The following is a 12,933-nucleotide window of genomic DNA, read 5'->3' on the forward strand; positions in this document are numbered from 1 at the left end:
TTACTCTTTTTGATGTGGCTACTAAAAATTGTTAAGTTACTCTTTTTTGGTTCACCGGTCTAGAAGACGGCAAAAGGCACCCCTGATTAAGAGGCATTATATGGCCCTTCACTTAAAACTTCCAGAGCCCTGTGAACTTGTCACAGGGAAAAGAGAAGATGACAGAAACATGGCTCATGCCATTAGCTCCATTATTTGAGTGCCAAGAGTTCACAAAGAGAGATCAGATGTCATACAAGGTTTCTCAAACCTCAGTACCACTAACATTTTCAGCCAGATAGTTTTCTGTTGTGAGGGGCTCTCCTGCACTTTTTAGAATGCCAGTGGACTCCTTCCCCGGTCATGACAACCAAAAACATCTCTAGACATTGACACCTGCTCCCCATTGAGGACCCTGTGCTCAACCAATGCTGGAATCTATGAGGTTAATGGCTCTCACCCATGACCGTGTACTGGAACTACTGTGTAAGCATGGGTCCCACCCCAGGCCAACTATATGAGAATCTCTGGGGGCAGGGTCTAGGCATCATATTTTGTTAAGCTCCCTCATTGGTCCTGATTAAAACACTCTGTGTGGGATGGTCTTCATAGGATGGTGTTTGATAAGAGGGTGGGATTCCTTGCTCTCTTTCACTTTATGATGAAGCAGGTAAGTATTGACCCTGCATGCCTACTACTTTCACACCTGGGAAGTTGATACAGAAGAGTGACTAAGAGCTTTAAAGACAGGTACACCTGCGTATAATACTTTGCCAAGGACTGGCTTTTTAACCTGGGGAAACTATTAGTTAAATATCACTAGCAAAATGGAGACCATAATACCTACCTTCTAGGTGTGTTTGCAGATTAAAATGAACACACATATAAAGGCCTCAGTGCAGAGCTTTACACATGTCCATCATCAACACCATCCCCACAATCACCATCATCACCATCACCACCACTACCATCATAATCATCATTATCAACACCACCATCATCATAGCCACCAACATCATCACCATCATCACCACCATCATCATCATAATCACCACCACCATCGCCATCATCAGCACCATCAGCATCATCACCACCATGACCACCAACACCACCATCAGGATCATCATCACCATCACCATATCACCATCATCACCATCATCATCATTGTTGTCACCACCACCATTACCATCATCACCACCACAATCATCACCACCATCATCATCATCACCATCATCATCACCATCATCACCACCATCACCACCATCATCACCACCATCACCACCAACACAACCATCACCGTCATCATGACCATTATCGTCACCATCATCATCATCATCACCACCACAATCATCACCACCACCATCATCATCACCATCATCATCGCCATGACCATCATGATCACCACCACCACAATCATCATCATCATCACATCATCATCCTGTTACTAATTGTCTCCCCTGCTGCAGGCTCCATGTGGGCAAAGCCTGTATCTCAGTCATGGACATATCCCCCATACTTAGCAGAGCTCCTGGCATCTGACCATTGCTCAGTAGGAATACACTACCATTGCATTTCACACACTGGGCATATTGATATTCCCCACAAGTTTTGTCTCCTCCACTCACTCCACAGCTACACACGGAGCACCTTCCAGAGAGCCTGCCCAGTCCATGTCGTTGGGGGTAAAAAAAGGAAGAAGCTCCAGTCCCTGCTCAGCTCTTACTGGAGGAAACAAATGTACAAGTACCTTTAGGATTGAATTAGAAATCTCTTCCCCGATGGGAGACCAACCATCCCAGCTTGCTCAGGACAGGTGCATTTCCTGGGACTCAGACTTTCAGAGCTAAACTTGGGAAAGACCCAGGCAAACTGGGACAGGTTGGTCATTCTACTTCCCTGGCTCCTCAGGGCTGGGTTAGGGAGCCCTCACAGGTGCTCCTGTAAAATGCTGCTCCTCATCAGAGTGCGGAGGTATAGAGTGCAGTGGTTAAAGGAACTGCTCCAGAGCCAGGGAGCCTAAATCCAAACTCCAGCTCTGCCACTAACTAGCCACAGGAACTTGACCAAATGACCGAGCTCTCTAAACCTCAGTTACCTCATCTATAAAAGAAGGAGAACAATAGTCCCTAACTCTCAGGGACTCTGGAAAGTACACAGGCTAGTAATACATGTGAAGTGCTCGGAACAGTCCTCAGCAGACACCAAGTAATCAGAAAAATTGAAGTTGCTACTAGACCTCATAGATCTCACCACTCTTACTGGCTTTAGTTGCATTGCAAACTCTACTTCGTTTACACAGAAAAGGTTTACATTAAAGGATGCACTTAGCTCACAGAATCTTCGCAAAGGTTACAGAACAGATTCTAGGCTTTGCTTGTGGGACTGACTCCTGCTCTATGCCACAGAGCTGACCGTCAAAGAAACTGCGGCCTCCTCTGGGATCAGACTTCAATTCAGGCAGGAAGTGGCTGCCGTGGCTCTGGGCTCCAGGACCACTTTCACGGTCCACAGCAGTAAGTGACACACCTAGTGGTCCTCTTTGCCCACCTGGTTCTCCAGGGAACCCAAGGTTCACACCTGCATGTCTAGGGGTTGGACCTCACCCTAGCGCACAGAGACAAGCAGGGGTTTCTTTCTATTTTACATTAGCAAGATGGTATTTAAAATATGGAAATCTATCAGGAAGTAAAGGGTGTTTAGAAGATTTTGAGTAACCACAAATGTCCAAAGTGCACAGACAATGCATGTCAATGTGCTTCTCTAGTTTTCCCACCAGAATATAAGCCCTCAGTTGGCAGGACCTGGGTCTGGTTCATTTACGTATCCCTAAGGCATATCACAGGCCTGGCCGTGAATGGGCCATCACTATTTGTTAGATGAGAAATGACAAAGTATTCTGATTACAGAGGCTACTTGGCATAAGGCATGTTCCTTATATGGAAAAATGTAAGCCACCCTAGCCCTTTATGCGTGTTCTAAACACACATGCTTCCTTTCCCCTGCACCGGAAGTGCTTTAGCATTTGGGACACTGGCACGTGCAGTATAGAAGACAGCAGGAAAGGGAGTAGACACTGCAGGAACAATTGGCCTCAATGTTCAGCTCGGCCTCTTCCTGTGTGCTCGCTGCCAAGTCCCTCATCCCAACCTCAACTTTTCATCTCTGAGGTGGGGAGACTCTAGCCCACCTCCCAGGGCTGCTGCAATGATGACAGATGATGTGCAGCAGAGATTATGCTCGGTGCCTCCTCCCAGGGTGGGTGCAAGGGGCAGATGGAAGATGAGCCCTGGATAATGCCAACAGCTGCTCTTCTCCTCCCAGCCCTGACCCTACTTTTTTGTTTCTTCACACCAAGTGGTTCTGCTGAATAATCTGGGCACTTGACCCCAAAGCCTTCCCTTGCTGATGTCAAAACTACTGGTTCCCAAACTCAGTTACACTGAAATCATTTGGGGAGGTTTCTAAAATACCCTCTGGGGTTGTGACCCAGCTGCCAGTATTTTTTAAAGACCTCTCCCCAGTGATTTCACAGCTTAGCACAGATCCACCAATCTAAACAGATAACAGAAATCAAGTTTCTAACCAGTAGCTATTTCTATAACTTCTGAAAGAATGGAAATCAACCTGAAAATGGACTTAGATTCTGGCATGGCTTAGAGAGAGAAGCTGGCATGGCTTCCCCATGAGAACAAGGGAGGGAACAGAAAGGTCAATTATTGGAACTGTCAATAAGTGGTCACTTGGCAGAGATCTCTGTCCCTAATCCCCAGTGCCAGACATCACAGCAAGAGGCCAAAAATCTGGGAATGCTGTACCCTCAGTTCCAGAACTAATTCTGAAACTGATTAGCCATGTGCCTTAGGACAAGCCACCTAACCCTCTCTGAGTGTCCGTGTGTGTGTGTGTGTGTGTGTGTGTGTGTGTGTAAATGGTGATAATTATAACACGTACCTCACATGAGGGTGGTTAAAATTAAATGAGAAAATGGATATAAAAATTATTGTCCATATGACAAGGGAGGAATAAGTTCTGGTGCTCTGTGGCCCAGTAGGTGGCTATGGTTAACAGGTAAATTTTGTGTATTACATAAGAGAAGAGGCTTTTGAATGTTTTCACCAGAAAGAAATGACAAATGCTTGAGGTAATGGACACATTAAGTACCCTGACCCAATCATTATACAACATATATATATCAAAACATCAGATTGTACACCATAAATATGTACAATTACAGTATGTCAATTAAAATGACAAATTCATTGTATTCTTAAAAAATTATTGTATGAAATAAGTGTCTTTCACTTCCCTATACATTTCTTTGCACCTTCTTGTGAATCTACAATTGTATCAGAACAAAAAGTGTTAGTCAATAAATAAATCTTTTTTGCTCGTTTCTCTCCATTGCCAGTCTGTCAACAATTAAAGTAAAAGGATTGTGACTTACAGAGTTCTCTGTCCCCAGTACTCTCTGCATGTACTGCACAGGCCATGTTGAAATGCTTTTTGGCTGGGGCCGGCCCAGTGGCGCACTGCTACAGTGTGCCGCTTGGGAGCACGGCGGCGCTCCCGCCGAGGGTTTGGATCCCACATACAGACCGGTTCCCACTCACTGGCTGAGCGAGGTGCGGGCACAACACCGAGGGTTGCGATCCCATTGCCGGTCCTGGTCCAGTACGGGCGCGACACTGAGGGTTGCGATCCGTTGCTGGTCACGAAAAAAGACAAAAAGGAAAAAAAAAAAAAAGAAATGCTTTTTGGTGACAGTGATGATAATGATGATGGTGATAATGACTGTGATGATGATGATTGTGGTGGTGATGGTGATGATGGTGATGGTGGTGGTTGTGATGACAATAATGGTGGTGTTGGTCATAGTGGTGATGACGGTGGTGTTGGTGGTCATGGCAGTGATGATGGTGTTGGTGATGATGGTGATGATGGTAGTGATGCTGGGAGCACTGATGAACTAAAATACAATTTATTTTTAAATTAAAATAAAAATATTTTAATTTAGATTTTTATTTTATCTTAATAGATAAAGCTATCTATTCATACCAAAATACATTGGCAATCTTAGCCATACTCTCTTGGAGGTAGGATTATTACAGGTGATTGTGGGATTACAGGTTTGTCTTCTTTTTCGTACTTTTCCAAACATTACACATTTCTTGCATGAACACATGTAACTTCTACAACAGGTGTTTCAGTGGAGGGCACCTCTACACAAAGCAAAGAAAAAGGACTTTTGAGGTCACAGAGACATGCTGAGGTCCGCTCTGAACAAGTGGAACTCGCACACACACGGGCAGCTGAAAAAAAGGAAGGGGGGACGCTGTCCACCTCCCCTGCCCCTACAAACCCCCCAACTGCTCGCTGCGGTGGCTCTCGACTCTGGCTGCAGATTCAGCAGAATTCCCTGAGGAGCTTTTAAAAATACACCCGTCTGGTCCCACCACAGGCCAACTGAGCCAGTGTCTGAGACCAAGACCAGGCACAGTGGAGCATGCAAAGCTCCCAGGCCATCCTGGAAAAGAGAGGGGACCATGAACTCATAGCTTGTCCTCGTCACATATGGATGCCTCACGAACATCCGAAAAACAGCAGGGTCAAGAAATGAAACACACTGGAAACAGGTCTATTTCTCATTGATCCTACTGCCTTACAGTGGCCCTTATTGAGACAAGGGGCTGCGCTCACCCTGACGATGTGCCTTCCCCCATCCCTGTCCTGTAACCTCAGTCACCACCTAATGTCCAGCACACTCAGGGCCCCAGCGAAAGCCCCAGCCTCAGGCAGTGCCCAGCCATGAATTATTTGCCCCCATCCCCCACCCTCATGCTCTCAAGATGGGCGCCCAGTGCTGAGGCGAAGTCCAAAAATGTGGGAATGTTTATTTATTTCTCCAAAACATTCCTGATTTGTAATGTGCTTTCTAAAAATGTTCTAGCTGACCGAGCCCCCGCTATATTTAGCTACAGCATTGAAAAGAAATGCTCTTTACACTTTATAAGGCAGACTATGACATGCATGAGTTTAGGAAAACTGCTCCGCCCGCCTGGTCCCTTTCTCCCCAGGACAGGGCTGAAGCTTCTCCTCTGGCCTGCAGAACGGTCTCAGTGTCGGGGGCAGGAATAAGGAGTCTTAGTCATTCCCAAGGCCTTTGAGCTCATTGTGGCTAGACAGACACCCTGGGAAGGCTCCTCCCAGCTCCCAGCCACCCTGGCAAAGCCAGGAAGCAGCAGAGGGACCTTCTCTGCTCCAGCATGTGAAAATCATCTCTCCTAGGGCTTGCGTAGGATCCCCCGTCGTGCGTAGCAGCTTATTTCGCTTTTGGTTTCGTGTTCAAACAGTTGGATCATCTCAAGAGATGAAACATTGCAACAAAAAGATGAAATGGGATCCCAGTCTGCTGGGGCAGCACGACCAGAAAAGTCACCCCCCAGGAGCCTCCTGTTTCCTACAGAATTACATAATGTAAGCAGAGTTGTTGGTTCATGATTTTGTTACAGAACTAAGAAGTCACAAATGTATATCAGAAGCTATGTCTGAACACAGCGTTAAGACATACCATTTATTGAGTGCTTTCTGTGTGCCAGATATTTTACAAATATCAACTAACTTAACTCCGACAAAGCCCCAGTGCAGGAGGTGAGGTTATTATTCCCATTTTACAGATGAGAATCAAGAGAGATTTATACCCATCATTTAATTTTCTCCTCGTAACAGCTCTGTGAGATGGTTACTAACATTATCTCCATGTGTACAGATGACTAAAGTTAAGGAACAGAAGAGTGAGGTCACTTTGCCAAGATCAGCAGCAAGTAAGGGCAGAGCTGGGTTAATAGCCCCTGTCTGATGTGTTCCAAGGCCACACTCTTAATAAGGGGCCCCTCCCCGCCCCCACCCAATACTGAGTGGTAAGGAATCGATAAAATGTAATGAGAAGGATTTTCCCTGGTGGTGGGTGTGCCGACACAGATCTGGAAGGGGAAGGGGGTAGAAGATGGTGACTAGCTACCTGGAGAAGTGTGAGACCTGATGGCTGGCACAGCATGGGCTTCACAGTATCCGGAGGACCTGAGTCGTGCTTTAAAGTTAGTGCTTCCAAAGCCGACATGACCTTGGGAACACCAGGGCATTGTCCTCAGCCCTTCTGAGAGGGCTTGACATTGGTGCTGCCCTGGGGCTGAGACAACTTCCTTTGTGCCTGGCTTGCTCTGGACTTAGGCTTGAGGACACCCTCACCAACATGTGGTCCACACATTCTGGAAGGGCAGTGTAGCACCAGCCACATTTAGAACAACCCAGTAAGGAATAACTTTGTTTTAGATGCTCAACAACTGATGCAAAGCCACATACAGCCACTCAGAGCCCCCAGCAACTCAGCAAATCCTTCCCAGGCTCCAACATGTGAAAGCAGAGAGGGCACTGCCAGGGCAGGCCTCTTCTGGAGCCGAGTACAGCCCTGCCCACCTAAGAGCGTCCCAGATTGGGGTCTAGAGCCACCTTCTCTTGGAAGCTCGCCAGATAGGAGAATCCAGTCTTCTAGAATGCCAGATGCCGGCAGTGGCATTGCCTGAGACATCCCAGTCTTGGCTATTGTCCATACATGGTGTGGTCAGGGCAGCTGCCACCAACTGGCCCTGGCAGAAGGACCCCCTTGCTGTTCATGCTCTGCTCACCACCCCCACCCTGGTCCATTCTCAGACCCTCCCTGCCCCTGCATTACCTGGGCTCCCCTGTAGGCTGGGCTGCTGGCAGGTTTCCACCAATCAGAGGCATCAACATGAGGCTGGGAAGGAGCAGTTCTCACTCTGGCTGGTCCCTGGTGCTTTCCTTCCCCTGGCCCAGTCTCCCATATATAATCCCTCCACCCTGGTCTTTTCCATTGACCCATCTAAGGGGATTTCTATTTCCTGCCAGGACCTTGATTCTCATACCTGAAGGAAAACAGAGATTGAGACCTAATCTCTGCCCCACTGCCTTCTCTCTCTCTCTTTCCCTGCTGCCAGTGTAAATAAAGACATCTGAGTTGACTGTGTGCCCCCAGATCCCATTTACACCCCATGGTGTGGATCCTGAGCTTGAATCCACATCTGGGTTATGAGCTACACGTTTGGTTTGCCCTGTGCCACTTAAAGGGACAGACACCCCCTCCCCAGTTCAGTCCAGAACCCACCCCCCCACCACACACATACTCCAGTAACCCACTCCAGGCCACTGTAAATACCTGTGGTGTCTGCCTGGGCCCTGGAGAACCCAGCATTTGGGGCCTTTAGATAAGGACCAGCAGAGTAGGGAACTTGCCATTTGGCTATTCAGGCATATTTTTAAAACAACCTTAAATATGGATCAAAAGAATTTTTCTTTTCAAAAACATGCATGCTCTTTATTTTTAATAATAAACTTTGCTTATTATTACTTGTATTTTTGACTGTAGGAAACAAACTTCACTTCAGGGCAGCAAGACTCCAGCCACCATGAAGATAGGAAGTACACACAGTCATGGCTGTCACTCAGTTTTCTCAATCATGGTACAGCTGGCTACTGGAGACATCACCCACTTTGGTAATGTTCACATTAGCCTACCAATGTCTGGGCAGCTGGGCCTGGCTTTCAACTGTAACAATAATTGTACATGGCTGACTCTTTAACACACATATATACATACACTGACCACTCTGCGTGAAACAGTGGAGACCACACAATATATCTGACAATGGCTAAATTGGTCCTGTTCGAATTCTCAAAAATCTTATGTGCATTGGAGACCCAGGAGGCCATTAGCTTCTATAAAAGTCAGCAAATATTGCAGGCCAAAGCAAAAGGCCTTTGCAAAGTTCTCTGTCCTTATAAAAATTACAGAAGGAGAGTTCTCAAACTTGGTATGTCTTCTAAGATTCTTCTATAAAGTCTTTGTGAATTTAACTATAATAATGCAAAAACTAAATTATCCCTGGTTTGAACTATACAGAAAAACAAAACTATATAGAAAAACAAAATATTTTAAATTAAATGGTATTAATACTCAGGTTAATATGGAAAGACTCAGCATTTGATCTGAGTCTCACCTATATGCAAAAATGATGAATTTCTGAGTCCCACCTATATGCAAAAATGATGAATTCATGTGCACAAAAAAAATACACACACATATACCTACATACATATATACACAAATACATAGATACATAGATACAGATACATATATGTATATATATGATGATGCTATTTATCATTATACATGTGCCTGCCATATTCCCTATCATGATCAGTGTTCTTATTGGGGTGCGTGCGTGTGTGTGTGTGTGTGTGTGTGTGTGTGTGTGTGTGTGTGTGTGTGTGTGTGTGTGTGTGTGTGTGTGTGTGTGTGTGTGTGTGTGTGTGTGTGTGTGTGTGTGTGTGTGTGTGTGTGTGTGTGTGTGTGTGTGTGTGTGTGTGTGACTATAGTAAAGGCCTGAACTAAAGATCATTTACAAAAAATAAACTCTGTTCCCTTTGTTTAGATGAGAAAACCTTCAGATTGCATAAGAGTGGAATGATAGGCTTACTTCTGGTTTACCCTAATGTAGCTGAGATTTTGTTTTAATTAAGAGTGGAAACCATTTATTGGTCTCATTGATCCATAATTTTGAGCTAATGATTAAATCTGGAACATGAGAATAACTATTTGTATTACTAAGACCCAAAGCCATTCTTTTTCCTCCATAGGAAGGAATACACATGGAATTGTATAGATTGCATAGAAAATAATCCCACTGTCCATTTCTCTTAGCTTATCTAAACCAGATGAAAGTGGGGATTAGATAGAATTTCTCTTTATGTATGTATAAACATATAAAGTAGATACACGCTCCTGCATTTTTTCTGTGCCATCAACACAACGTTTATACAATACTTTTTTGAATTGTAACTCTAAAATAGGATCCTTTCAAAATAGCAGCATTAAATTATTTGCTTCTTCAAAAAATAACCATCACAAAATAACAAAAACACAGAAGACAGCATATCAAACACAAAAAGGAAAAAAAAAAACTTGAAAACATTCAACACAGCAGAACTGTTCATCCTACTTTCTGACACTCGTCAGCTCCCCTGCGCCTGGGTCTTCTCCACCCCTCCCTGTGCAGCACCCCCCCCCCAAGCCAGAGCCTCCGGATATGCTGACACAATTCTCAAATATAATCCCAGACTCCTCTTTCCTATTGCACTGTTTGTTTATCCCCCCCCCCCCCGGGGCACCCCCCCCCCCCCAAGCCAGAGCCTCCGGATATGCTGACACAATTCTCAAATATAATCCCAGACTCCTCTTTCCTATTGCACTGTTTGTTTATCCCCCCCCCCCCCGGGGCACCCCCCCCCCCCCAAGCCAGAGCCTCCGGATATGCTGACACAATTCTCAAATATAATCCCAGACTCCTCTTTCCTATTGCACTGTTTGTTTATCCCCCCCCCCCCCGGGGCACCCCCCCCCCCCCAAGCCAGAGCCTCCGGATATGCTGACACAATTCCCAAAAACAACCCCCGGCCCCCCTTTCCTTTTGCCCTTTTTGTTTTTCCCCCCCCCCCCCAGTAATCCATTGAACCAGTCACTGAGAGGTTAATGAAAAAACAACTTTATTCACAGAGGCTGAGAGTTTGGGATAACAAAATATCCAATGACAGCCCTTCCACCACATTTTAAGTTAATCACAGTGAGCCTGGATCTCAACAATGGTATCTCATCAAAGTTCTTCAAATCAAGGACACTGTGCAGTTCAACAAAGTCTTCCCACTGGACCAGGTGGAACCCCGTGGTGGAAACAATTATGGATCAGTAGTCCATGCTTTAGCATGGCTATAAGAATGAATTTTCAAAAAGCCAACTCTGTGCCTATTAATTATTAAATTATTACGCCTACCTGAAATGTCCTTTCCAACATATTGACCAGCAGGCCTCTTGATTTAAAGTTTGTAATCATTTTTATACAAGTTCTAGAAACTATTTAAAAAGTTATTTTAAAACCCCCCTTCCAGCCTACTTCCAAGAATTCATGACTCTCTGTACCTTTCCCATATCAGATTAAATAAAAGTTACTTAGTTCAGGAAACTGAGTTTCAAAACCCCCAATAACCCAAACAGAGATACCATGAGAGGTTGAGTGAATTTCCGTAAAGTTCCCAGCTGAACCGGGCTGTGATGATCTCAATTTTCTTAACCAGATCTTTGTTGCAGGCCCTGCTCTCCCCCCACCTCGTCCCCCCCACCGCCCATCTGGCTAGTCACCTATTTAAGGTGTTATTTAACTTCAGCCTCCAGGCCGCCATAGGCGTTTGGAGGGAGGAGCCAGGTGGCAGGCTAGGGATGCAGGAGGCTGGGAGTGTGTGAAAGAATCCTCCCAACAAGCCTCCTGTTCTTCGGGGTCCAGAGAAGCACCTCCAGCAGGCACCAGCAGATTCCTTGATTCCTCCCTACGAGCCATCTCTCTCTCCATCTGCTTGTTTCGTTTCACACACCTTTTTTGATTAAATGTAGTCCTTCACTACATGGTTCTGGAAAATGTAGCCAGAACCAAACCTGGATCTTGAAAAACCATGGATATAAAAAATCTGCCGTTGTCTGAGGTCGATTCCCTTCCCCCTCACCCCCTTCCCCTTTCTCTTGAAATCTTCAGATCCCTTAAAAACAAAAGCAAAAAGATAGGATGACTGCTATTAGGGTAATATAGACTGCAGAACATGTGTATTGATTAATGAGCTGTCATAACGCACAAAATGCTACAATATACCCTGCGCCTTCTTAACAGAAGCTAGTAATACAGACGTTTTCCAAGGACAATCGATATAGCAAAAAGAGTCAAGTATTTAGGCAAAGAAGAAAGCATGTTCCTTTGACTGTCTAGGAAGAAATTAAGAGAAAATTTCTCTATTTACAATAAAGGTGTTACTGCTCTCGGTGGTTTCTCAGTTTCCACCCGGACATGGGTCATAAATCCCGACCAGGCCTTCCGTCTCCTGGAGAACCTGAAAAACAGGGTCACCCCCCAACACTCCCACAACTGGACTTGAGGGACGAACCCAACTGTGGACATCGACATCGACCACCCAGACGGGCTCAAAGCCAAGGCCTGGGTCACACAGAGGGACAGTCAGACCGGGGCCGCAGGGAGAAAAGTCTGTGCTGCGTCCGTGTGTCCCATTCTGGGGCGTCTGGGCCCTCACATGCCTGGCCGCGCAGGATCGTGCCACTAGGCTGACCTACGGCCAAGGGATTCTCCTGCTCACGCGGTAGGCGGTCTGCGGTGCCCACGTCTCCAGGAGGCCTGGGTCTTTTAATCTCCCACAATCTCCGAAGCGGCTCCCGGTTGCTGGGAACAGTCTGCGTGGGAAGAGGGAGGCGAGCGCGCCCACCTGCGCGCAGAGTCGGTAGCACTTCCCAGGAGCCCACGTCGAGCCAAGCAAAGATCATTTCCAAAGGAACGTGACTCCTTCCCCGCCGGTGGCAGCCACGGCCGGCCGGTCGCTCGGCAGAGGCTCAGACCAGGGCAGCGAGAAGAAGCGCGTCCCTGTTGGCTTTACTGGAAGTGAAGCACCGTGTCGGGGAGCTGCAGAGGGAAATAGGAGAGGAAGGGGATCCCGAGCTGGTAAAAGCCGCCCTGCACGTGCGGGTCGAGCATCAGCGAAGCGTTGAAAGGCGGGCGGAGGCTGGAGGCGGCGGCCAGAAGCGAGGCACCCAGACAGCCGCCGGGTCCCGGCTTGTCGCCCCCCAGAAGCTCGCCCCCTCCAGCCGGCTTCTGGCCCTGCCTGCCCGCCAGGATGCTGTCTATGCTGAAGCTCTTGGCCTTGTCGGAGCTCTTCGCCGAGCTGCGGGAGGCGGGGCGCGGAGGGGACCCCGGGCCGTCCCCCGTACGCGCTGGCTGGGCGACCGCCACTGCCCCTGCGCCTTGGACGGCGTCGCCCGCGTCCCGGTACGGG

General features: G+C 46.9%; 1 protein-coding gene across 1 annotated transcript in view; it reads right to left on the minus strand.

Moving 5' to 3' along the window:
* Window positions 1-12,533: 12,533 nt before the first annotated feature.
* Window positions 12,534-12,933, minus strand: part of FOXL1 (forkhead box L1) — a 1,183-nt gene continuing 783 nt past the window's right edge. The window contains exon 2 of the mRNA XM_008569979.1: window positions 12,534-12,932. Coding sequence (XP_008568201.1) covers window positions 12,534-12,932 — 399 coding nt within the window. The remainder of the gene's footprint in view (window position 12,933) is intronic.

The sequence above is a fragment of the Galeopterus variegatus genome, unplaced genomic scaffold (assembly GCF_000696425.1).
Source record: "Galeopterus variegatus unplaced genomic scaffold, G_variegatus-3.0.2 Scaffold550, whole genome shotgun sequence".
In the NCBI taxonomy this organism is placed as follows: Eukaryota; Metazoa; Chordata; class Mammalia; order Dermoptera; family Cynocephalidae; genus Galeopterus; species Galeopterus variegatus.